A 26231-nucleotide genomic window follows, 5' to 3' on the forward strand; every position below is an offset into this window, starting at 1 on the left:
GTTTGTCTGTAGAGATGATGTGATATTTCAGCTGTTTTGTAGAGATGTTGTGCAGGTGATGTGCATGCTACTGTGCATGTGACTGCATTTTTCCCTGGTCGTAGTGCATCATTCTCTGTTGCATTTAAATTACATTTCTCTCCTCAATCCAAATATTATACTTCTGCAGACAAGCAGCTCCTCGATAGAGATATTGTTGTGATATTTCAGCTGGTTTGTAGAGATGTGATATTTCATCTCCTCTGTCGAGATGTTGTAATATTTCAGCTCGTCTCTAGAAATATTGTGATATTTCAGCTCGTCTATAGAGATATTGTAATATTTCAACTTGTCTATAGAGATATTGTGATATTTCAGCTGGTCTATAGAGATGTTGTGACATTTCATCTTGTTTGTAGAGATGTTGTTGTGATATTTCAGCTTGTCTATGAAGATGTTGTGATATTTCAGCTCCCCCGCAGAGATGTTGTTGGGATATTTCAACTCGTCTATAGAGATGTTGTTGTGATATTTCAGCTTGTCTATGAAGATGTTGTGATATTTCAGCTCCCCCGCAGAGATGTTGTTGTGATATTTCAACTCGTCTATAGAGATGTTGTTGTGATATTTCAGCTCGTCTATAATGATGTTGTTGTGATATTTCAGCTCGTCTATAATGATGTTGTTGTGATATTTCAGCTCGTCTGTGGAGATGTGATATTTCAGCTGGTCTATAGAGATGTGATTTTCAGCTCATCTATAAAGATGTTGTTGTGATATTTCAACTCGTCTATAGAGATGTTGTTGTGATATTTCAACTCGTCTATAGAGATGTTGTTGTGATATTTCAGCTGGTCTATAGAGATGTTGTGATATTTCAGCTCGTCTATAGAGATGTGATTTTCAGCTCATCTATAGAGATGTTGTGATATTTCAGCTCGTCTGTAGAGATGTTTTGCAGGGGATGTGCGTGTTTCTGTGCACGTGACTGTGCATGTTTCCCTGGTCGTGGTGCATCTTTCTCTCTTTCAGCTAAATGACATTTCTCTCCTCAATCCAAGTATTGTACGTCTGCAGACAAGCGGCCTTTTGTTTCTGTGTGTGAGTCCTCTCTCACATTTCACAATTTTTCAGTTCAGTCTGGCTTTCCTCACTTCCTCAGTGAGTCCAGAATATCCTGATTACACCAAAGACCACCACTGGGCAGGTTCAGGTCATTTTAGACACACTTTTAGAGCATTCCTGAAAGGTTTACAATCATTACAGACACATTTTTAAACTTGTTTTGAACTTATTTCAAGTCACTTTGAAAAATTTAAGGAAAATAAGATAAGAAGCATCTCTAATGACTTGAAGTATTCTGAAATGAAACAAAATTTATCTAAAAGTACCCAAAAATGTTCCCAAAGGACTTCAGAGTTGTTTAAAATAAGTTGAAACGGTTCCCTAATGACTTCATGCTTTATTATCAAGTCATTATTTAAGTCAGTTACTCAAATAACTGTCCAGAATGACACATTTGTCCAAAAATGACTTGAAACGCATTTTAAAAAATTTAAGCGTCTATAATGAATTGAAACTTTCCAAAATGACCCAAAAATTATCCCAAAGGTCTTCAGAGTTTCTCTCATAACTTGAAACTCTCCAAAACTTCCAAAAAAATTGTACAAAGGGACAAAACCTATCCAAAATTACAACTAAATTTGACCAAATGAGACAAACCTAGTCTAAAATGACTTAAGAATTGTCCAAAAGGACTCAGATTTTCCAAAAGGACATGGCACTTTTCCTAAATAAGTTAAAGAGTTCCTCTAATGACCTGACACTTTCCCAAAAGACTCAAACATTGTCCAAAATAGCACAAAATTAGTCTAATATGACTCAAATTTTCCAAATTGACTTGAAACCTTTCCAAAATAAGTTAATAAGTGTCTCTAATGACCTGAAACTTTCTGAAATGACACAAAATTTGGTTAAAATGACTCAAAATTGTTCCCAAAAGACTTGAAACTTGTCTAAATTAAGTTAAAAATGTCTCTGACTCCACATTTTCCAAAAAGACTTAAAATTGTCCACAATTAATCTAAAATGGTAAACGGTTGTATTTATATAGCGCTTTTATCCAAAGCACTTTACATGATACGTCACATTCACCCATTCACACACTGATGGCGGGAGCTGCCATGCAAGGCGCTAACCACAACCCATCAGGAGCAATTAGGGGTTAGGGGTCTTACTCAGGGACACCTCGACATGAGCACGACGGGCCGAGGATCGAACATGACTCATTGCCTAAAATAACTCAGATTTTCCAAATTGACTTGAAACTTTTCCTAAATAAGTTCAGAAATGTCTCTAATGACTTAAATCTTTCCAAAATTACTCCAAAATTGTCCAAAATGACTCAAATTGACATGATATTTGCCTAAAATAGGTTTTAAAAATGTTTCTAATGGCTTTAAACTTTCTAAATAGACTCAAAATTTGTCCACATTACATAATTTTTCCCAAGGACTTGAAACTGGTCCAAAATAGGTTAAAGGGTGTTGCTAATGACTTAAAACTTAACATTATTACTCAAAAATTGTCCAAAGTGGCACATTTTCCAAAAGGATTTGTCAAAAATAGCTTAGAATGGGACTCTAACGGCTTAAAACTTTACAAAAGACTGAATTGTTCCCAAAGGACTTGAAACTTGTCTAAAATAACTTTAAAAAGTTTCTTTATTTACTAGAAACTTTCCAAAAAGACTCAAACATTGTCCAAAATGACACAAAATTAGTCTAACATGACCCAAAAATTGTCCAAAAGGACTCAGTTGTTCCCAAAGGACTTGAAACTTTTCCTAAATAAGTAAAGTGTCTCTCATGACCTGGAACTTCCTGAAAGGAAATGAAATTTGACAAAAATGACTCAAAATAGTTCCCAAAGGACTTGAGACTTCTCTAAAATAAGTTTTAAAGGTGTCTCTGATGACTTGAAACTCGTGACAGGAAGTCGTCCACGGTGAGGATCAGGTGTGATCGTGTCGTCCTGATCCGACGTTCTCGATAAGCCCAGTAGAGTTTCCATCCGTCCTGTTTGTGTCTCGGACTGAGGATTTGTGTGTCCCTTGTCTCATTGACTGAGTAGAAAGTGTGTGTATGTGTGTGTTCTCTTGCAGTTGGAGATTTACCTTTTACCTTCTTGCTTTCATTGCTGGCCTGGCCGCCCTCATCGATGTGAGTACCGCCATGCTAACTGCAACACATGCTAACTGCAACACATGCTAACTGCAACACATGCTATCTCCTGCCCTGCTGTCCCAGCTGGGCGGTTTCTGTTTGGTCTGAAGCATCCAGAGTCAGTTGATATAAATACACCCGTCTCACGTCCTGTCTCTCCTTCCAGAAACCTTGGCTGTACGAACTGAAGGAGATGTGGCAAGGCTTCCCTGTGCTGGTACGTCCAGAAACGCAGGAAATGTGCACCATGGAATCTCAGATGAGGCTAATTTACCGTTTTAATCTGACTGAGAAAGTAGACGCACAGACAGACGGTTAAATCATCCCTTATATCAAACACAAAAACATCCACAGGGCGTCCATGCACATATGGACGTAGCATCGGATATCTGGAGAATTTAGGGAAGATATTTGGAGAATTCAGAACAAACTATGCCAAGGTCTGGACATAGCACAGGATATCTGGAGAATCTAAGATAGATATCTGGATAAAATTACTCATTACTCAAAAATTGTCCAAAATGACTTAACATTTTCCAAAAGGACTTGTCTAAAATAGGAGTATTTGGAATGGATTGGACTGTTTTATGGTCATAGCACAAGATATCTGGAGAATTTAGGAGAGGTTTATTAAATGCAGCTCCCACACCAGCGCTGCAAGGAACAATTATTTCCATTTTTCACTGGTCTGTTGACTGTTTCTGGGATTAATTAATAAAGTGTTTCCTCTGATGTCTTGTTCTATTGAAGGAATTTCAGTTTACTGTCAAAGAGGAGGAAAGAAATTAGAATTTAGACATTTTTTCTTAAAAATATCAAAACTTATTGATTTAATTTCAGCTAATCAAGAAGTTCCTAGAAATGAAAGATATGAAAGTATTCCCAGTCAGTGCTGCTACTTCTGCTGCCAGATCAACATTTTTCATTCTAACGCTAAAAAGAACAGTTGTAGCTGAAAAACTGTGGACCTGTGCTGCTTCTGTCGCTGTTCTGAGCTAAACGTGCCGTTGAATATCTCTGAGTGTTTTAAAGCCTGAAGTTGAGTCAGAACATCTGGAATCGATGCTAACTGCAGTCCTCTGGATGGATTTAAAAAGTAGGGATAAAAGATGAAAAGATGTTTCTGCTGCAGACACTAACTTCTTCTAAATCACTCCTTAAAACCCACTTTTATAGACTTTAGCTTTATGTAGTTTTAGTGTTTTATTCTCTATTATATCAGTTTAATTCAGACGTTCTCTCTGGTTTTATTTTCATTTTACCTTATGTTAATTCTAGTGTTTTATTCTGTATTATTTCCTGTTTATTTTAGATGTTCTCTGGTTTTATTTTAATTGTATCTTTAAATAGTTTTAGTGTTCTGTTCATTTTAGATGTTCTCTCTGGTTTTATTGGACTTTTTTCTGCCTGGTTCTTTGCTGTGGTGCCGTCTCTCTAATTCTATAATTTTTTTTAAATTTCTAATTTTAACCTTTCATCTTATTCTTTAATTTTATATTTGCCTAATTCCCTTGTTTGATATGAATCTATCTAATTATTCTCTTAACTTCTGATTGTTTTTACTGCTTATTTTAATGCACTGATCTGACTGTAGAAATAAAGTTCTTCTTCTTGTTCCAGACTCTGCTGCCGTCCCAGTACTGGTACTACATGATCGAGCTGGGTTTCTACGGATCGCTGCTCTTCAGCGTCGCCTCGGACGTCAAACGCAAAGTAAGCAGCATGAAAACAGCAGAAAATCTGAGGGTTAGCGGGTCGTAGACGACATGGAGAGCAGCATGAAAACACAGAAAGCTGTGAGGGTTAGCGGGTCATAGCTGAACAAAGAGCAGCTTCAGGGGAAACGGCTGTTTCTGTTATCTGCAGCTCTGGACTGTGGACGCTGCGACACGTGGATGGAAGTGTTTGTTCTGGACTTTGCTCAGCTGATCTCTGCGGGAAGACGTTGCCAAACAGCCGCTAAAAGTCTAACCCAGATACCGGCTAAGCTGGATTTACCCCCACAGACCCACAGAATACACAACCGCTGATTATAGACGCACAAATCATTCATAGAGTCGGGTTTTATGTCACCAACAGGTTCATTCTGACGTAAAGAAGAGATAAAACGCAGTAAAACATGGTGTTAGAGATCACACAAATGAATTTTAACTGTTTTTATGGATTTATTCTACATTTTTGTCACTCTTGTTTGTAATTTCCTGGCAGAAGAAACATTTAAAATCCACATTTCTCTTGAAAATAAATCATTTAGGGCTCAAGTATGAATGACCAAGACACTAATTTAGATTTATAGTGAATTTATTTTCAACCAACAGGTTTCTTCCAGTTAGAAATGACATCAACAAAACATAAAACACAGTAAAACATTGGGTTAGAGATGTTAAAGATGGATTTTTGACTATTTATATGGTTTTTATGACATGAAAATAAAAACAACACAGAAATAGTTTGTGACGGGATTTAGGACCGGATTCTGGCTGAGCAACAAGTAAAAATGGAAAATAAACACAGAAATAGTTAAAACTCATGATTAACACCTTTAATTTAATGTCTTACTGGGTTTTATCTCTTGTTTATGTCATTTCTAGCTGGAAGAAACCTGCTGGTCAAATAAAAACTCACTATGAATCCAGATTTGGTTCGTCTGACAAACAATGACCCCAATATTATTAACGCCCTGTTTTTACATTCATAACAATTTTTTATTTGACCAGCAGGTTTCTTCTGACTGGAAATGACAAAAACAAGAGAAAAATGCAGAATAAACACACAGAAATAGTTAAAATTCATGATTAACACCTTTAATTTAATGTCTGACTGGGCTTTATCTCTTCTTTATGTCATTTCTAACCAGAAGAAACCTGCTGGTCAAATATAAAGTCACTAAAACTCTTCTTCTGTCCTCCTCATGGTTTCCCAGAATAACTGATTAATTTTATATTTCTTCAGGACTTTAAGGAGCAGATCGTCCACCATGTAGCCACCATCCTCCTCATCAGCTTCTCCTGGTGCGTGAACTACATCCGAGCTGGAACTCTCATCATGCTAGTGCACGACTCCTCCGACTACTTCCTGGAGGTAAACGTCTAGTTTAATGTTCCTGGAGGTAAACGTCTAGTTTAAGGTTCCTGGAGGTAAACGTCTAGTTTATCCTGGAGGTAAACGTCTAGTTTAAGGTTCCTGGAGGTAAACGTCTAGTTTAAGGTTCCTGGAGGTAAACGTCTAGTTTAACGTTCCTGGAGGTAAACGTCTAGTTTAACGTTCCTGGAGGTAAACGTCTAGTTTAAGGTTCCTGGAGGTAAACGTCTAGTTTAACGTTCCTGGAGGTAAACGTCTAGTTTAAGGTTCCTGGAGGTAAACGTCTTGTTTAATGTTCCTGGAGGTAAACGTCTAGTTTAAGGTTCCTGGAGGTAAACGTCTAGTTTAAGGTTCCTGGAGGTAAACGTCTAGTTTACCTGTAGGTAAACGTCGAGTTTAAGGTTCCTGGAGGTAAACGTCTAGTTTAACGTTCCTGGAGGTAAACGTCTAGTTTAATGTTCCTGGAGGTAAACGTCTAGTTTAAGGTTCCTGGAGGTAAACGTCTAGTTTAACGTTCCTGGAGGTAAACGTCTAGTTTAAGGTTCCTGGAGGTAAACGTCTAGTTTAAGGTTCCTGGAGGTAAACGTCTAGTTTATCCTGGAGGTAAACGTCTAGTTTACCTGGAGGTAAACGTCTAGTTTAAGGTTCCTGGAGGTAAACGTCGAGTTTAAGGTTCCTGGAGGTAAACGTCTAGTTTAAGGTTCCTGGAGGTAAACGTCTAGTTTAAGGTTCCTGGAGGTAAACGTCTAGTTTAAGGTTCCTGGAGGTAAACGTCTAGTTTAAGGTTCCTGGAGGTAAACGTCTAGTTTAAGGTTCCTGGAGGTAAACGTCTAGTTTAAGGTTCCTGGAGGTAAACGTCTAGTTTAAGGTTCCTGGAGGTAAACGTCTAGTTTATCCTGGAGGTAAACGTCTAGTTTAAGGTTCCTGGAGGTAAACGTCTAGTTTAACGTTCCTGGAGGTAAACGTCTAGTTTAAGGTTCCTGGAGGTAAACGTCTAGTTTAAGGTTCCTGGAGGTAAACGTCTAGTTTAAGGTTCCTGGAGGTAAACGTCTAGTTTAAGGTTCCTGGAGGTAAACGTCTAGTTTAAGGTTCCTGGAGGTAAACGTCTAGTTTAACGTTCCTGGAGGTAAACGTCTAGTTTAACGTTCCTGGAGGTAAACGTCTAGTTTAAGGTTCCTGGAGGTAAACGTCTAGTTTAACGTTCCTGGAGGTAAACGTCTAGTTTAAGGTTCCTGGAGGTAAACGTCTTGTTTAATGTTCCTGGAGGTAAACGTCTAGTTTAACGTTCCTGGAGGTAAACGTCTAGTTTAAGGTTCCTGGAGGTAAACGTCTTGTTTAATGTTCCTGGAGGTAAACGTCTAGTTTAAGGTTCCTGGAGGTAAACGTCTAGTTTAAGGTTCCTGGAGGTAAACGTCTAGTTTACCTGTAGGTAAACGTCGAGTTTAAGGTTCCTGGAGGTAAACGTCTAGTTTAACGTTCCTGGAGGTAAACGTCTAGTTTAATGTTCCTGGAGGTAAACGTCTAGTTTAAGGTTCCTGGAGGTAAACGTCTAGTTTAATGTTCCTGGAGGTAAACGTCTAGTTTAACGTTCCTGGAGGTAAACGTCTAGTTTAACGTTCCTGGAGGTAAACGTCTAGTTTAAGGTTCCTGGAGGTAAACGTCTAGTTTAAGGTTCCTGGAGGTAAACGTCTAGTTTATCCTGGAGGTAAACGTCTAGTTTACCTGGAGGTAAACGTCTAGTTTAAGGTTCCTGGAGGTAAACGTCGAGTTTAAGGTTCCTGGAGGTAAACGTCTAGTTTAAGGTTCCTGGAGGTAAACGTCTAGTTTAAGGTTCCTGGAGGTAAACGTCTAGTTTAAGGTTCCTGGAGGTAAACGTCTAGTTTAAGGTTCCTGGAGGTAAACGTCTAGTTTAAGGTTCCTGGAGGTAAACGTCTAGTTTAAGGTTCCTGGAGGTAAACGTCTAGTTTAAGGTTCCTGGAGGTAAACGTCTAGTTTAAGGTTCCTGGAGGTAAACGTCTAGTTTATCCTGGAGGTAAACGTCTAGTTTACCTGGAGGTAAACGTCTAGTTTAAGGTTCCTGGAGGTAAACGTCGAGTTTAAGGTTCCTGGAGGTAAACGTCTAGTTTAAGGTTCCTGGAGGTAAACGTCTAGTTTAAGGTTCCTGGAGGTAAACGTCTAGTTTATCCTGGAGGTAAACGTCTAGTTTAAGGTTCCTGGAGGTAAACGTCGAGTTTAAGGTTCCTGGAGGTAAACGTCTAGTTTAAGGTTCCTGGAGGTAAACGTCTAGTTTATCCTGGAGGTAAACGTCTAGTTTAAGGTTCCTGGAGGTAAACGTCTAGTTTACCTGGAGGTAAACGTCTAGTTTAACGTTCCTGGAGGTAAACGTCTAGTTTAACGTTCCTGGAGGTAAACGTCTAGTTTAAGGTTCCTGGAGGTAAACGTCTAGTTTAAGGTTCCTGGAGGTAAACGTCTAGTTTAAGGTTCCTGGAGGTAAACGTCTAGTTTAAGGTTCCTGGAGGTAAACGTCGAGTTTAAGGTTCCTGGAGGTAAACGTCTAGTTTAACGTTCCTGGAGGTAAACGTCTAGTTTATCCTGGAGGTAAACGTCTAGTTTAAGGTTCCTGGAGGTAAACGTCTAGTTTACCTGGAGGTAAACGTCGAGTTTAAGGTTCCTGGAGGTAAACGTCTAGTTTAACGTTCCTGGAGGTAAACGTCTAGTTTATCCTGGAGGTAACGTCTAGTTTAAGGTTCCTGGAGGTAAACGTCTAGTTTAAGGTTCCTGGAGGTAAACGTCTAGTTTAAGGTTCCTGGAGGTAAACGTCTAGTTTAAGGTTCCTGGAGGTAAACGTCTAGTTTAACGTTCCTGGAGGTAAACGTCTAGTTTAACGTTCCTGGAGGTAAACGTCTAGTTTAAGGTTCCTGGAGGTAAACGTCTAGTTTAACGTTCCTGGAGGTAAACGTCTAGTTTAAGGTTCCTGGAGGTAAACGTCTAGTTTAAGGTTCCTGGAGGTAAACGTCTAGTTTAAGGTTCCTGGAGGTAAACGTCTAGTTTAACGTTCCTGGAGGTAAACGTCTAGTTTAAGGTTCCTGGAGGTAAACGTCTAGTTTAACGTTCCTGGAGGTAAACGTCTAGTTTAAGGTTCCTGGAGGTAAACGTCTAGTTTAAGGTTCCTGGAGGTAAACGTCTAGTTTAAGGTTCCTGGAGGTAAACGTCTAGTTTAAGGTTCCTGGAGGTAAACGTCTAGTTTAACGTTCCTGGAGGTAAACGTCTAGTTTAAGGTTCCTGGAGGTAAACGTCTAGTTTAAGGTTCCTGGAGGTAAACGTCGAGTTTAAGGTTCCTGGAGGTAAACGTCGAGTTTAAGGTTCGATCGGTTCATGATTAAACGTCTTCTCTGATCAAACACTGACACCTGCTGGACAAACCTCGCCTCACCACTTGGTCAAACCTCCAACCTTCTGAGTTCCAAGCAGAACTTTCTGGGATTTTGTCTCATTTTTCTTCACTGTTGGTCCGTTTTTCTCTGCAGTCTAAAGGAGAAACAGAAGAAGGATCTCAGAAACGTCAGATATCGTTCAGACGTTTCTCTAAACTCACACAGTTTTGATGACTTCCAGCTGTTTTGAGTTGTTTTTTCTCATTTTGTGCAGAATTTGTTCTTTTTTTATAGAATCTGATTTGTACAAATGGTCCAGTTTTAGTAAATTTTAAATGAGGAATAAACATTTTAAATGTAAGATAGGTGATTTTGATGACATATCAGAATGTCAAACTACATTTGGTTCATTTTCCCAAACGTCACACAGAATGAGCCTTTACCTAGAGAAGTTTTTCATTTGTACTTATTTTGAGGAGAATTGTAGTTTTTCTGATTTCTGGCTGATAAATGGGGTCTTTTTAAAAAAAAATTTTTTTAAAGATGACACGTCTTTGAACGGGCTGCTCAGTGCAGTAGTGGTTAGCACTGTCGCCTTGCAGCAAGAAGATCCCCGGTTCAAATCCCGGCCTGGGATCTTTCTGCATGGAGTTTGCATGTTCTCCCTGTGCATGCGTGGGTTTTCTCCGGGTACTCCGGCTTCCTCCCACAGTCCAAAAACATGCTGAGGTTAATTGGTTACTCTAAATTGTCCGTAGGTGTGAATGTGAGTGTGATTGTGTGTCTGTATATGTAGCCCTGTGACAGACTGGTGACCTGTCCAGGGTGTCCCCTGCCTTCAGCTGGGATGGACTCCAGCACCCCCCATGACCCTAGTGAGGACAAAGCGATGGATGGATGGACGGATGGATGGACGGATGGATGGGCATTTTTGAATCCAGGATTTTTCACGTTCAGTGAATATTATCTCATTTTTTGTGCATTTTTCCCAACAGTCTGCTAAGATGTTCAACTACGCCGGCTGGAGGAATGCCTGTAACTACATCTTCATCGTGTTCGCTGCCGTCTTCATCATCACTCGCCTCGTCATCTTCCCCTTCTGGTACGAACTCTCGGTTAAACGGCTCTTCTGGACAGTGCTGGATGTTGTTTTTCCTCCTCTTCACCGCTCTGTGTGTTCCAGGATCATCTACTGTACGTGGGTCTACCCGGTCACCATCTACCAGCCCTTCTTCGGATACTACTTCTTCAACGGGCTGCTGATGACGCTGCAGTGTCTCCACATCTTCTGGGCCGTCCTCATCATCCGGATCGCCGTCCGCTTCCTCACCAACAACGTAAGCAGACAGGAACGGAAATACACAGAAGCAACAGGGTCAATATAGAAGTGTGGGACTTCTTGTATCATAGTCGACATTTTTTCTGTTTTCAGGCCTAAAACCAACATGGCCGCCTATAACCAAACACCACATGGCATTTTAGAGAAAGATTCTCCTAAATATTATTTATACAACTGAGTAAAATTGAAATTGAAAGTTATTTATAAAGATATTGTAGCAAACCTAATTTTTGACTAATTTTGGACAATTTTTTGAGTAATTTTTTACCCGTTCCGAGTCATTTTGGACAAGTTTCGAGTCTTTTATTTTTATTTTTGTATTTTTTTTAACAAATTTTGGGTCATTTTGAACAATTTTCGAGTCATTTGTTTTACAAGTTTCGAGTTATTCTGGACAATTATGTTGTCATTTTGGACAATTTTCGAGTCATTTTGAAAAACTTCTGAATCATTTGGTATAAGAGTCATGTCATTCTGGACTAATTTTCTGTAATTATGGATAATTTTCAAGTCATTCTGGACAAGCCAACATATAACTGCAGGACTTTCTGTATCATAGTCACATTTCTGCTGTTTTCAGGCCTAAAACCAACATGGCCGCCTATAACCAAACACCACATGGCATTTTAGAGGAAGATTCTTCTGAATATTATTTATACAGCTCAGTAAAACTGAAAATTATCTCTAAACCTGTTGACTACTTTATATTAAATAAGTCAGAAAGCCTTGGAGTCTTCCAGTCTTTTCTTCAGGAGGAAATGACATCATGTGGAGCAGGTCATGCGATCAGAATTAACACACTTCCTGGAGAGGAGTTTTTGGAACGGAGAACTTAGTGGAAAGGGATTTAATTTGTTATTCTCTATATAACATTTGATATATTGCCAAAAAAGAAATATCTGTCATGATTGTCTCCACTTAACAAAAGAACACAATCCAATCTATTCTTGAATCAACTCCTTTTATTGTTTAGCTCATTAGAAGGTGGTTGGTGTTAAATTCAGACGTTATTTAGTTGACAGTTTAGTGATATTCAGTCTTTTTTTTTTATTAATAAGTGATTGTTTCCATAATAAATAATTATAGAATTTGTAAAGACATGCTCATAATGACCATAAAAACTTTTTTAATACTTTTAATAAAAAATATATGCAGATATATCCCATAGACTTCAAAAGTCCCTCAGTTATAGACTGATCCAAGAACATTTTTCTTCAGTAAATACACACCAGTGAAAATTAGCAACTAAAATAGTTGGAATAGAAATAAAGTTAAATAGAGGACAGATTTAAATGTTAACTGCTGAGTGAGGTTGAACTGTAGCTTTGATTTTCCTCTGTCTCTGTTTTCCCTGTTTGGTGTCCTGGTGGTCATTTTCTCTCTTCTTGGATGATTTTGTGTCTCTGATCATTTTGTGTCTCGTTTTTGTTGTTTTGTGTCTTTTTGTGACAGTTTTATCTTCTCATCCTGTAGATGTTTTTCTGTCTCCATGTCTCCTCTCTGCTCTGCTCATCATCAGTAGATGTTTCTCCATCATCTGTAGAAGATGTTCCTCCATGTTGGATGGATCTCCAACAACCTGCTCCTCTGCTCTCTGTTTCTGCTGCGTTTATTTTTTTAGTCTCTGTGTAGAAACACTGCCTGCAGTTCAACCTAAAACTCTGCTTTTACAGGAAAAAGTGGACGACGAACGGAGCGACAAAGACGAGACGGACGAGTCTGAGGAGGAAGAGGACGTGAAGAAGAACGGACCGCTGCAGAACGGACATGCTGTCCACAACAACAACCACAGCAAGACGGAGTGAAGGACAGCAGGACAGAGGACGAACAAGAGATGGACTCAACCCTCATCAGGAGGGACGGACAGAAGGAATCCTCAGATATTTTAGGAAACGTGACACTTTAACACAGAATCACACACATGTTGATTAGAGACACCACTTGGTGGCGTCCTTCGTCACCAGATCAACCATCGCCTTTAGTCCCAAACCTTCCAGACAGGACGGAGAGGACGGAGAGGACGAGGGCGACGCTGCTTCTACTTTAGCTTTCATGTTCTAACTGTGTGCCTTAGAGCCGGATCACGGCTGCTAAATTACAAAAGAAGCCATTTTAAAGCTCTCTGCTGTAAAATTGTGTTGCTTTATTCTGTTTTTTGTTGTTAGTTTTTACTAAAAGAACAAATCGAAGTGAGTTTTATTGTGAAGACGAGACCACGGGGCATTTATTTCCCTAATTTCCTGTCTATGCAATGTGTCAGTGTTGAGCTTATTGCGATGTCTTTGCACACAGCGTCTCTTAGAGGAAGTCATACAGCAGCAGAGTTAGGGTTAGCTCTGGATGCTCTCCAACGTGGCCTGGACCATTTATCAGCTGATTTTAAGTTTAATTCATGGTTCTCATTTCTGTTCTCTACCATCCCTGCTTCCACTGAGCCAGAAACTAGAGTGAATGTGTTTTTTCTTTCTGGTTCAGTAAACGGGGACTCAGTGTGACGTTAACTTTCAATATCTGAGTTTAACCTTTAATATCTGAGTTAACTACAGGTGTGTTTTCAGACGCTTATAGTTCTGTCTTCACATCCCTCGTCAGACAGTGTAACACTACGGCTAGCTGTTAGCATATAATAGCTACATTTGACTCCAGAATTTAAAGTACAGATATCTGTAACATCATTCTCATCAATCAAAACCACAGTTAGAGATCTCTATGATCCAGTTTAGTCAGAATAACAATTCCAAATACGACTTTTCAGATACTTATAATACATTCTTGACGTCCCTCCATAGATGTTGTACACTATGATTAGCCATTTTAGCATTTAAAAGCAACATTTGAGTCCCTAGAAATTGAACTTTAGATATCTGTAGCATCATTTTGACCTGTTGAAGCCACAGTTAGAGATCTCTGCAATCCAGTTTAGTCAGAATATTGATTTATCAGACACTTGTAATGCAGTCTTGACATCCCTGAAAACAGCTTAACACATTGGCTAGCTTTTTTTTTTTAGACATGTAATAGCTAAATTTTACTCTGTAATTTAAACTACAGATATATATGACATCATTCTGACCAGTCCAAACAATATTTACAGAATAACGGCTGCTATATTTGACTTATCAGACATTTATAGTTCAGTCTTGACTTCCCTCGTCAGACAGTGTAACACTACGGCTAGCTGCTTTAGAAATAGCTGAGTTTGACTGTCTGGAATTTAAATCCAGATATCTTTAATGTCATTTTGGCCTGTCAAAACCACAGTTGTAGATCTCTGTAATCCAGGTTAGTCAGAATAATGAATACAGAAACAACTTATCACACACTTATCATGCAGTCTTGATATCCTTCGCCAGATAGCCTAATGCTACGGCTAGCTGCTTTAGCCTGATAGACTTCCAGTTTTTATTCCAGATATCTATAATCCAGACCAGTTAAACTTCCAGGGATAGATCTTTACCAGCTGCAGATATGTCAAACGTTATTTAGACCCTCCAGAAAAACGCGGACAAAAATATGCGCGATTCACCTGCCGTCTGGCCGGGGAGTGATGTGTCCTCTAATCAGACACTGGGTCTGCTGTGGGGTTACTGGACTGACAGCCTGTGCTCTGGGAGGGGGAGAAGCTCACAGCAGCACCTGCTGCTTGTTGAAAACAGGAACTGCAGAATGAGCTGAGTTTTCCTGTTAGTCTCCAAAACGGCAGAAAAAGTCGCTAGATTTGTGGCTAGTCGCTTTTGACAAAAAAAGTCGCTAGGACGCTTTAGAAAGTTGCTAGATTTAGCGAGAAACTCGCTAAGTTGACAACACTGGTGCCGCTCTGCATCAGCTCGTGCTTCTAGTGTGTGTGTGAATGAACTGATGACGTCAGGCCGGGCGTCACATAAAAACTCACAACTCCATTTATATCGGTTAAAGTTTTCTCATTTTATGCGGAAATTGTGAAATCAAGCGGGACCCGCATATTTCTTTTTTTTTCGTGGAAATGTGAGATTCTTGCAGGATTTATGCGCTGTTTTGCAGGGATTATGCGGCCTTTTGGGAAATAACTGACCCCCGCATAATCAGCGGCATTTTGGTGATTAATGCGGGAATTCATCCGATCGCATAATCGCGTTTTTCTGGAGGGTCTAGTTATTAAGTTTGAAATTGTTTTCTCGTTTAACGTCTGGACTTAAGGTGGGCTGCACATTTCCATAAGTCAGTTAGTCTGGAAGAACATTTCAGATGACTTTAACCGCCATGTGTTTCTCATTATTACATCTGTGGACATCTGCAGCTAAATTCAGTCTCACATATCTACGGTTTTAATGATTCTGGTTCTGACTATGCACTGCCACGATGTTTGAAAAACTGCGGTGTAATTTTGACATATCTGTAATTCTATCCTGAGATAACGAAAACATCGTTCTGACCAGTTCAGAATCAATTTGATGAGCTACAAATGAAAATGTAGATCTGAATTAAACATATCTTCAATAATGATGAATTAAACTGCAAATATCCACACTTTCTATGATGATAAATACATTAAAGACGGACGTCTGCAGTCCAGTCCAGTTCTTAAATGTTAGAAGTTTTAATAAGTAGAAGAAAGGGGCCAAATGTCTTCAGTTCACTGCCGAACAGCCTTTTCCAGATTTAAAGTGTTGATCTAAATTAATGATTTTAGGAATGATTCTGTGTATGAAATGTTTTATTTTGAAGGCGATTTCTTGATAAATGTGAGATGACGAGTGTTTTGTCAGTTTTCTGTTGTCACGCTTTAAAGCTTTTCGTAAGTGCCTTATCTGTAATGTGTGGGAAGCTCTCCTGTCCTCGTGTCCTCTCCTTTTCTTTCCTGTTTTCACCTCCAATCTTCTTCATCTTCACCTGAAAACTCCACGTCATTGTCCTCCTCCTCACTGATCCATCATTCACCCTCATTCCACCTTCTTCTCTACTAATCTGACCGACCAGCAGACTCTTCCCCGGAGACACAACCAACAGCTGTGTCCTGATTACAGTGTTATTTTTCTTTTTTTGTATTTTTTGTTGAATGATGCCTCAGTATTGTTATTAATGATAAAGACGATGAATCACAGTGAAAACCGGTTTGCAAGTGTTGTTTTTTGTGTGTCTTTGTCTCGTCTGATAAGAAATCAAATACAATATATACTTGCAGTAAAACAAGATTATTATTTATCGGTTATACTACAAACACATCTCTGTAGCTGTTTTAATGTTTAATAGTTTCACTGCCTAGAATTAAAACTGCAGATATCAAAATTCAGCTATGATTAGTCAGAATATAGCTGCAGATTAAATTTATCAGACACTTATAATACAGTCTTGACATCTCTCCATAGACGTTTTACGCTATGATTAGCCATTTTAGCATGTAGAGGCTAAATTTGAGTCGGCTAAATACAGTCAGTTTTAGTCCAAGTAAAAAAACTGTAGAACAACACCCATTATACTGTCTCTTGTCTCTTGTTTATGTCATTTCCAGGCAAAATAAACTTTTAACCTCCTAGGACTTGGAGTCCACATATGTGGTCATCATTTCTTTTTTTCAAAAAGAGCATATTGTTCATAATAATAATAACAATATAAATATAATGCAAACATAAAAATCATTTTTTCTACTCGTCTTGTTTAAAAATCCTCAAAAAATACAGTGGTTGAAGGAGATTGTGTAAAAAAAAAAAAACAATCTTAAAACATCCGGCGCTCTGACCTGCCAAAAAAGCTCAAATCTTCAGATTTCCAACTTTCAGGTGGTCTTTGAATGCATCGTGCATCATGCCCTCTTCAAACTGTAAAAAATCAGACCTTAAAGTGGAGATATTCCATCAAGACCATTTTATTCTACGTGTGTCATTTAAGAAAAGCAAGATTCAGTAAAACAGATATTAGATAATGTCCCATTACTATGATTGTTAGTTACTCCTTATCCCAAATAACTAGAAGAAATCTAAAATGCAACCAAAGCTCGGGTCTCAGGAGGTTAAAAGCAGTAATGTTTCATGGCTGTGATTCATTTCAGGGTTTTAGAGTTCATCTGTGCCGTGTCGCTCGGTGTCGCGTCGGTTTCTAGACCTGCAGCGCCCGCTGCTGCCAGCGGGGCGGAGACGAAACCTGGTTTTCCCAGCATACGTGACGTCCCGGTATCTGGCCGAGCTGACCAATGGGAGAGCAAAACAACCCCCCCTTCCGTAGCTGCCGTGTTAACCCGAGAACGCCATCTTAAACAGACAGGGGGTTTAAACGGGGCAGAAAACAGGAGAACCGGAGGGAAACCGGCACTTAGTGTTCGCGTTTCAGGACCTCGACGCGCTCTGGAATACTTTTAATCATGACTGCGGGTGTTTAGAGCCGAAAGTGGGAGCTCGGAGCGGGGGAAATTAGGCGAAGACTCTAGTTAGCCTTTAGCAGGCTAGCACTGGGGAGGGGCGGGGGCTCGAGGACTATTTTTTCTGGAAGTTATTTTTGTTTATGTTTTTCCACTCGGACATGTCGGCTTCAAATTCAGGTAAGAAGAGCTTTAAAGTCACAGCGACTGGTTAGTCACGTAGTATTCTGCAGCTGTTAACCAGTTAGGAGCGGTTAGTCGTGCCGAGCCGAAGCGGACACTTTCCAACAGATAGCGTGACAGCAGCCGATCAGTTAGCCTAGGCTAGCTCGCGCTTGCATAAGTAGTAGCATGCTAACAGGCTAACTTACTTGTCTTGTATAAGTCGTAGTAGGCTAATGAGCTAACTAATATCTCGTATTGTATAAATAGTAGTATACTAACGGGCTAACTGGCTCTTATTATTGCCTTGTATAAGTGATAGCATGCTAACTAGCTCGTATCACTGCCTTGTATAAGTAGTAGCACGCTAAGTAGCTCGTATTGTAGAAATAGTAGCATGCTACCGGGCTAACTAGCTCTTATTAGTGTCTAACGCAGCTTTCTTGTCATAATTTTGTTCGAGCCAGGTTGAGGAGTGTAAATTATATACCAGCTAAACTTCAGTTCTGTTAAAATGTTTTGTTTTTAGCGTCTGTATGCTAAGCTGTCTACCAGCTAAACTTCAGTTCTATTAAAATGTTTTGTTTTTAGCGTCTGTATGCTAAGCTGTGTACCTGCTAAGCTTCGGCCGTGTTAAAATGTTCTGTTTTTAGTGTGCTACGTGTAGCTACAGGGCTAGCTCAGTTTGCCTTAGCTGATTACAAACACAGATTAGGACGGCTGGATGTGGAGTAATGCTAATTTACAGAGGGGTTGTGAAATGAGAGCTCCGTGTGTTTATCTCAGTCTGACCTCTGAGTTCTGGTTCAGTCTGTGTTCTCTTCAGTAACGACAGGAACTCACCTCTGCTCCCTGTCGCTGTTTTATTATTAGACATGCCAGACTCAAATCTGGGTTTGGGGGCCAGTGGGACCCAAGCAGGCGGAGGGGCAGTGGTGCCAAAAGGGACCAATAAGAGACGAGCTCCGTAAGTGTGTGTCTGTGTGTGTTGCTCATGAATTTAGCCTTTTTATGCCGGGGTTAGCTGCTAAATGTGAAGATAAATTAAAGAACTTCAGTATGAGGCAGCTAGACTTCTCTTTTCTTGGTAGAAAACGTCTTCACAAACCAAAAGGAGAAGTCCTGCAGCCTTCTGATGGAGCCCTTATGTTGTGTCAGTGTGGTGTTCATGTGTACAGTAAATGCTGACTGGTTGTGTTTTGTTTTCAGTTAATGTGGTTAAACTTCTCGTGAGACAGTTTGTTTTCTGTGTTACAGGCCGGACTTTGATGATGATGAAGGAAGCAAGTTGTTCAGGTTTGTTTTCCTCCGTTTGTTGTAACGCCGTTAGATCTTTATTTCAGACATGGTGCAGGAAGTAGATGTGAAGTACGTCAAACTGTCGCTGCATGATCACAAAATACAACTCACACAGTTCTACATGAATATGAGCGAAGACGAGTCTCTCTGATTTAACACAGGAAGCACCAGAATCACACAGATGTCCTGTTGTAAAGCACTTCATTCACACTAGATCGAGTTTCTGCTTCATTTTCTGCATTATTTGCACCATTTGGTTCATTAATGATGGTTAGCTGAGGCCAAAATGACTCTAAATGTGGAATATTTTGCTAAAATAAGCGAATAAATTTCCTCTGCAGTGAAACAAATCCACACTCGATTCATGTGTCATCCGATTTCTGCCAAAATTATGCTAAACTCACTGTATTTTGCAAATAAAAAGGTGATTAGATTTCCTCTGCAGTGAAACAAACCCACACTAGATCAGATTTCTGCTTCATTTTATGGTTTGTTTGCAGCATTCTGTAGGTTATTGATGGGTAGCTGAGGCCAAAACAATGCTAAAAGGATGCTTTTTTCTGACAGGAAATGACACAGACAAGAGACAAAACACAGTAAAACATTGTGTTGCTGGTATTTTCTGACTATTTATGTGGTTATTTGGACAAGAAATTTTTTAAAAAAACGACACAAATAGTAGTTTGTGACAACATTCAGGACTGGATTCTGGTTGAGCAACAAGTGAAAATGTGAAACAAACACATAGAAACAGTTCAAATCCATTATTAACATCTTTAATCTAATGTTTTACTGAATTTTAATTTCTTGTTTATGTGCTGTCCAGCCTGATTAAACCTGATGGTCAAATATAAATTGACTATGAATCAGTGTTTGACATGGGTATGAATTTTTAATTGCTGATAAATAAGTCAGATCAAATGTCAGTGGAGATGTGCAGAAAGCTTGTAATAAGTTGGATTGATGTGGTGAAAAGTAAAGACTGATTAGTGAGGGTGGACATGGCAGGAATAAAACATAAAAATCAACAGACACAGTACAGGAACTGAGCAGTCGTAGGCTGGAATCGTGGATATTTTAGGAGATGAGTGTGTTGGAGTCAGAGCAGATCCACCTACAGGAAAATAAAACTCCTACAGAGACTCTAACGTCCTCCTCTCTTCTACTGCTGCTTTCCACTCTGAACCTGCTTGTTTTAGGTTTCCACATTTCTGACTTTCCGTTCTTTGACCAACCGGTTCGTCAGCATTCAGTCACCAACTCTTCAAACCTGCTGTCATTATTTATCTGTTATCTGTGGTCCCTTCACCTCAGTACTTATCTGATCGCTCTATCTAGAATGCTTCTTAAGAGACTTCTACACAACACATGCTGCTCTATAACGTGGTCTTTGAGGAGAAGTAAAGCTCCACAGTTCAGGGTTTAAACCAGGAGAGTCAGACTCATCTTAGTTCAGGTTCCTCATCCAGTCCAGTCCAATCTCCAGTGGAGCAGACCAGTAGAACCATAGCAGAATAACCACGACTCCTAATGGTTCCTTTGGTTTGGTGCAGGAAAGTTCACATTTGAGGAATTATCCATTCACTAAACATCATGAACAACCTGAAATTTATGAAAAAACATGAATTCAGTTTCATCCACATTCATCCTCAGTTTATCATTTCCACATTAAACTTCCAGATCACAGAGTGTCTACAAAGAAACACAACATTTAGTCACCTGGACCTGAACCACAGAGGGTTTACTGGAGGATCACAACCACAAAAGGAAGACAAAAACAAGACAAAATATTACAAAAATGAGACACCAAACGGCAAAGATGAGACAGCACAAAAAAGTTTGCAAACTGACAAAAAATGGACCAAAATGAGACAAAAAATTACATAAGTGGCACAGATTAGACAAAAAATGACGAGAACAATGAGCAATCTAGTATTTTACATTATGATCAAAACAACTGGTCATGGTCTACAAATTAGAAGTTTTTTCCAATTTAGGTCACACTAAATGAATGATAAATCCAGTGTAGACATAGTTAATGTGGTAAATGACTATTGTAGCTGTAAACAGCTGATTTTTAATGGAATATCTCCATAGGGGTACAGAGGAACATTTCCAGCAACCATCACTCCTGTGTTCTAATGCTACATTGTGTTAGCTAATGGTGCTGAAAGGCTCATTGATGGTTAGAAAACCCTTGTGCTGTTATGTTAGCACATGGATAAAAGTGGGAGTTTCACTGGAAAACATGGAATTGTCTTGATGACCCCAAACTTTTAACGGTGGTGTATTTATTGCCATGTTAATGTGGGTACTTAGTGCTGTGCAGCCCTACAGAGGTCCAGTTTCCGGTGTTTGAACGTTCTCCTGTGATGTGAAACAATCAGTCATTGCTGTGTTTTTCCTCAGGTGTGAGGACGACACCGGAGGCTCCAACAATGACAAAGAGCGATTTGCCAGGTAGGAGGATAGATCTGGAGGTTTGGAGGCGCAGAAGTACAACGAGTTCCCTCCCTCTTTCTTTCTTTTATTACTTTTTTGAGTCTCTTTTTTTGTAGTGATGTTTTTGGGCCTATGTTTTAGTGGGTTGGTTTCATTTCCAGGTTTTTGGAAGAAGATCAGAGTTTTGCAGATAAGGAAAAGCTAGCCAGGTATGGCCTGTAGCCACGGAAGGCTTCTCTCCTGCTTGTGGACGTTGAATGCTCTGATCGGTTCCTGTCCTTCCAGCTCAGCGTCATGTTCACACCAGGATTTTTAGTCTCTCTGTGTTCTGCTGGTTGTTTCTGTCCACTCCTCTGTTTTATGTCACCAACCCAGGATGTCTTTCCCTCTGATCCCTTTCTCCTGAGCCACTGTCCTCTGTTTTGTCCACAATGACTCAAAATTCGTCTTATGAGCTAAAAATAGTCTAAAATGTGTCTGGTATGAGCTATAAATGTGTCTAAAATGAGTTAAAATTGTCCAAAATGAGTCAGTTGTTGTCTGATATGAATGGTTGGATGCTCTGATGGGTTCCTGTTCACACCAGGATATTTGGCCTCTGTCTGAATGTTTCTGTCCACTCCTCTGTTTTATGTCACTAACTCAGGACATCTATCCCTCTGTATTCCTTCCTCCTGAGCAGCTGTCCTCTCTGTTTTGTCTCCCCCCTCTCTGAAGGGTCTTTCTCTGTCTCGTCTCTCTGTCACCTGTCTCACTCTGAGCAGGGGAGGCTATGACGGCCGTTTGGGAGGAAAACCACCCAGTAATGAGTTTAAACCAATCTTTATGGTGGAACAAGAGGATATCCTAGCTTTATTTATCTGTGTGATGCTGCTTCTTGGGGCTGCTGGCGTTTTATGACATACCACTGTTATGCTGAACATGGGTATTTTTCCAGAGAACGTTCAATATGAATCCTTATACGTCTGGAAAGGCTCATTCAGCCCAGACCCTGATGTAAGGGGAGCTACTCCACGGCCAAACTAAAATCTCTGTGTCCCTGGTCCTCATAGAACCTTCAGGTGGTCACCAAACTGTTTAAGTGGAAGCATCTTCCACTTTAGTCCGCTAAGCGACCACAGAGAGACGCTAAGCGACCACAAAGAGACACTTAACGACCACAAAGCAACCACGAAAAGTTCTGTCCCCTCACAGCTAGAAGATCCCCGGTTTGTATCCTGGCCTTCCTGGGATCTTCCTGCATGGAGTCTCCATGTTCTCCTGTACATGTGTGGCTTTTCTCCAGGATGGACAATGAAAAGTGGCAGAAGGTTGATTTTTCTCATGAATCATCCATTGAACTGCATCCCAATCAACACAAATCCTGCAGAAGACGCACTGACCCAAGATTAACCAAGAAAACAGTGAAGTTTGGTGAAAGAAAAATCATGGTTTGGGGTTACATCTGGTATGGGGTGTACGAGAGCTCTGCAGAGTGGATGGAAACATCAACAGCCTGAAGTATCAAGAAATTCTTGCTGCCCGTTACATCCCAAACTATAAGAGAGGGCAAATTCTGCAGCAGAATGGCGTTCCTTCTCATACTTCAGCCTCCACATCAAAGTTCCTGAAAGCAAAGAAGGTCCAGGAGCTCCAGGATTGGCCAGCTCAGTCACCAGACATGAACATTATTGAGCATGTCTGGGGTAAGATGAAGGAGAAGGCTTGGAAGATGAAACCGAAGAATCTTGATGCATTCTGGGAGCCCTGCAGACTGTTTTCTTTGCCATTAAAGATGACTTTATCAATAAGTTATTTGAGTCATTGATGAGACGTATGGATGCAGTCCTCCAAGCTCTGGAAGTCATACACAATATTAATTCTTTTTTTTCAAGACACCATGACTTAATGTTCTGATGTTTTTATAGCATATTTGTGTATTCAGAATAAAGTATATGTATAATTTCAACATTATTTTTGAATGCGACAAGATTTTTGTCCAAGCAAAATCTGACCTTTCTGTCCTAATTAAATGATAAAACTCAATGAATGATACAAAACTTTATTTTGACGTAATAAATATAATCTAGAGGGCTTTGTCATTCATATGAGCCATTTCTGATTCCAATTTATCAACTACAAGTCCAGTTGTTATTTGTTGTTCCTACAACTTAAGAGAAGCGACAAGACTTTTGTCAGGGACTGTAGACTGTTACCTGTCCAGGTGAACCTGTGACGGACTGTTACCTGTCCAGGTGAACCTGTTACAAACTGTTACCTGTCCAGGTGAACCTTCATCCTCAGTCATCTGGGACAGACTCCATGACCCTGATGAGGGTTGACGGTGTATAGACGATGATTGAACCTCGTTATAATCCACGGAGAACTGTGGGTTTCGAGAGCGCTCATACGGTAACTTGTTGTTTATGGTGGTAAGTTTTCCTTCAGATCTTCCAGACATTCAGCAGTCAGATTTGATCAGTTTGTCCTCAGAACGGCCTTCATGATGTTGATGATAAACTCTGTGTTTTCATGTCTATCAGTAGCCAAGAGAAGCCGACTCTAAATACAAAATAAAGCTGAAAACAGGTTTTATGGATATGTGGTTGATTTAAACTCATTACTGGTATTTTCTGGGATTACAGAGCTCCCCTGCTCTCACTTTTTCAGATCATGGACTTCACGTTATTGTTTTGCTTCCTGCACCATTCCCTCCTCTTCCTCCTCCTGATCTGGCATGGCAGCATTAACTCTGAACTCTACTCCATGTTTCCACCTCACCTTTGTTTCCATTCTCCAGTTGTATGCCACCTTGGATTGTTCTACAAGATGCAAAACGACAAACGACAAAAACGAGACAAAAAAACGACAAAAACAAGACAAAATGGAAAAAAATGTCTCAAACGACAAAAACGAGACACAAAACGACAAACGTCTCAAACGACAAAAACGAGACACAAAACGACAAAAACGAGACACAAAACGACAAAAACAAGACAAAATGGAAAAAAATGTCTCAAACGACAAAAACGAGACACAAAACGACAAACGTCTCAAACGACAAAAACGAGACACAAAACGACAAAAACGAGACATAAAACGACAAAAACAAGACAAAATGGAAAAAAATGTCTCAAACGACAAAAACGAGACACAAAACGACAAACGTCTCAAACGACAAAAACGAGACACAAAACGACAAACGTCTCAAACGACAAAAATGAGACAAAATAACAAAAACGAGACACAAAACGACAAACGTCTCAAACGACAAAAATGAGACAAAACAACAAAAACGAGACACAAAACGACAAACGTCTCAAACGACAAAAATGAGACAAAACAACAAAAACGAGACACAAAACGACAAACGTCTCAAACGACAAAAATGAGACAAAACAACAAAAACGAGACACAAAACGACAAACGTCTCAAACGACAAAAATGAGACAAAACAACAAAAACGAGACACAAAACGACAAACGTCTCAAACGACAAAAATGAGACACAAAACGACAAACGTCTCAAACGACAAAAACGAGACACAAAACGACAAAAATGTATCAGAAAACAATACAAAGACAAAATTACAGAAACGTCTCAGAAAATGACAAAAACGAGACACAAAACGACAAAAACAATACAAAATGGAAAAAAATGTCTCAAACGACAAAAACGAGACACAAAACGACAAAAATGTCTCAGAAAATGACAAAAACGAGACACAAAACGACAAAAACAAGACAAAATGGAAAAAAATGTCTCAAACGACAAAAACGAGACACAAAAACGAGACAAAACAAAGGGACAGAAGACGTCAAAAACGAGACACAGAACAGAAACGAGGCCATCCGTTCCTACTCCTGATCTGGCATCGCAGCATTAACTCTAAACTCTACTCCATGTTTCCATCTCGCCCATCCTTTCCCTCCTCTCCTCCTCCTCTGCCTCTTCTCCAGGGAGAACCACAGCGAGATCGAGCGGCGGCGGCGGAACAAGATGACCGCCTACATCACGGAGCTGTCCGACATGGTGCCCACCTGCAGCGCGTTGGCACGGAAACCCGACAAGCTGACCATCCTGAGAATGGCCGTGTCCCACATGAAGTCTCTGAGAGGAGGTGGCGTCTCCAACGCTGACGGCTCCTACAAACCCTCATTTCTCACCGATAAGGTACCGATAGAACAGTGGAAATATCTCAGTACGCCCACAGAGGGAAACTTTACTGCGTGTAGGCAGCAGTTATCTTCAGGTTTCACAATCACACCATCGTTTACGCTGTAAAACGGATTCGAAAAAGAGTAATTTAGGAGTGAAAGTTGCACCTTTCAAGTGTTCTCACACTGTGGCTGAAGTGTCGTATTTCTCTCTTATCTAACTGGCTGTCTTTGGTTCCTGATGGTTTTAAAGCAGAAGAGTCAAACTCACTGAGGTCACGTTCCTCATCCAGCTCAGTCTGAAACCACAGCATAATAACCCTTAAATAACCACAACTCCTAATGGTTCCTTTGGTTTGCTGCAAAAAAGTACATTCTGAAATGTTTTTGTGGAACTGAATGATGTAATATTTTACTTTAATAAAGACAAAAAGCAACAAAATCAAGACAAAATATGACAAAATGAGAGCCAAAATGATAAAATATGAGACAAACAACACAAAACAAAAAAAGACAAAATTAGACGAAAAGTTACAAAGCAACAAAAAATGGACAAATGAGACAAAAATGACAAAAGCGAGGAACAAAACGATAAAGCAAAACACAAAATGTTAAAAAGATGAAAGTCAGACAAAAATAAGGCAAAATATTACATAAAAATTAGACCCACAATGAGACAAATGAAACAAAACATAAAAGAAACAAAAAAATAGATTAAAAAGTTACAAAGCGATAAAAATGGTAGAAATGAGACAAAAAGAATGACGTGTGAACCAAAACAAAAACAATGAACAAAGCAAAACACAAAATGACAAAAAACACAAGCAAGTCAAAAAGGAAACACAAACAGGAGATGAAATTCAG

General features: G+C 39.7%; 2 protein-coding genes and 1 long non-coding RNA gene across 20 annotated transcripts in view; 2 read left to right on the forward strand and 1 right to left on the reverse strand.

The window, feature by feature from the left end:
- Positions 1-16084, forward strand: part of cers2b (ceramide synthase 2b) — a 31160-nt gene extending 15076 nt beyond the window's left edge. The window contains exons 5-11 of the mRNA XM_051956293.1: positions 3143-3200; positions 3370-3420; positions 4824-4916; positions 6156-6284; positions 10654-10760; positions 10842-10995; positions 12671-16084. Of these exons, the coding sequence (XP_051812253.1) occupies positions 3143-3200; positions 3370-3420; positions 4824-4916; positions 6156-6284; positions 10654-10760; positions 10842-10995; positions 12671-12802 (724 nt within the window). The 3' untranslated portion in view covers positions 12803-16084. The remainder of the gene's footprint in view (positions 1-3142; positions 3201-3369; positions 3421-4823; positions 4917-6155; positions 6285-10653; positions 10761-10841; positions 10996-12670) is intronic.
- LOC127536344 (uncharacterized) lies at positions 7057-8750 on the reverse strand. 2 transcript variants are annotated; one of them, XR_007945347.1, is made up of 3 exons: positions 8629-8750; positions 8007-8174; positions 7057-7180 (listed from the first exon to the last, which is right to left on the reverse strand). It is a non-coding gene; the product is annotated as an uncharacterized LOC127536344 (long non-coding RNA). The 2 variants fall into 2 exon arrangements; XR_007945346.1 differs by having other exon boundaries at positions 8007-8202.
- A 1096-nt stretch (positions 16085-17180) lies between the features above and the next one.
- Positions 17181-26231, forward strand: part of LOC110967973 (aryl hydrocarbon receptor nuclear translocator-like) — a 32626-nt gene continuing 23575 nt past the window's right edge. For 12 of the 17 annotated variants that reach the window (XR_007945381.1, XR_007945384.1, XR_007945387.1 and 9 more), the window contains exons 1-6: positions 17182-17508; positions 18364-18457; positions 18748-18786; positions 21199-21249; positions 21393-21440; positions 25170-25383. Coding sequence is in view for 6 of the 17 variants with exons in the window: in XM_051956527.1 (XP_051812487.1) it covers positions 17472-17508; positions 18364-18457; positions 18748-18786; positions 21199-21249; positions 21393-21440; positions 25170-25383 (483 nt within the window). In the remaining 11 variants the exon portion in view is untranslated. Of the gene's footprint in view, positions 17509-18363; positions 18458-18747; positions 18787-21198; positions 21250-21392; positions 21441-21948; positions 25384-26231 lie in introns of all 17 variants that reach the window. The other 5 variants (XM_051956529.1, XM_051956528.1, XM_051956530.1 and 2 more) reach the window with 3 other exon arrangements.

This window comes from Acanthochromis polyacanthus, chromosome 12, assembly GCF_021347895.1.
Source record: "Acanthochromis polyacanthus isolate Apoly-LR-REF ecotype Palm Island chromosome 12, KAUST_Apoly_ChrSc, whole genome shotgun sequence".
NCBI lineage: Eukaryota > Metazoa > Chordata > Actinopteri > Pomacentridae > Acanthochromis > Acanthochromis polyacanthus.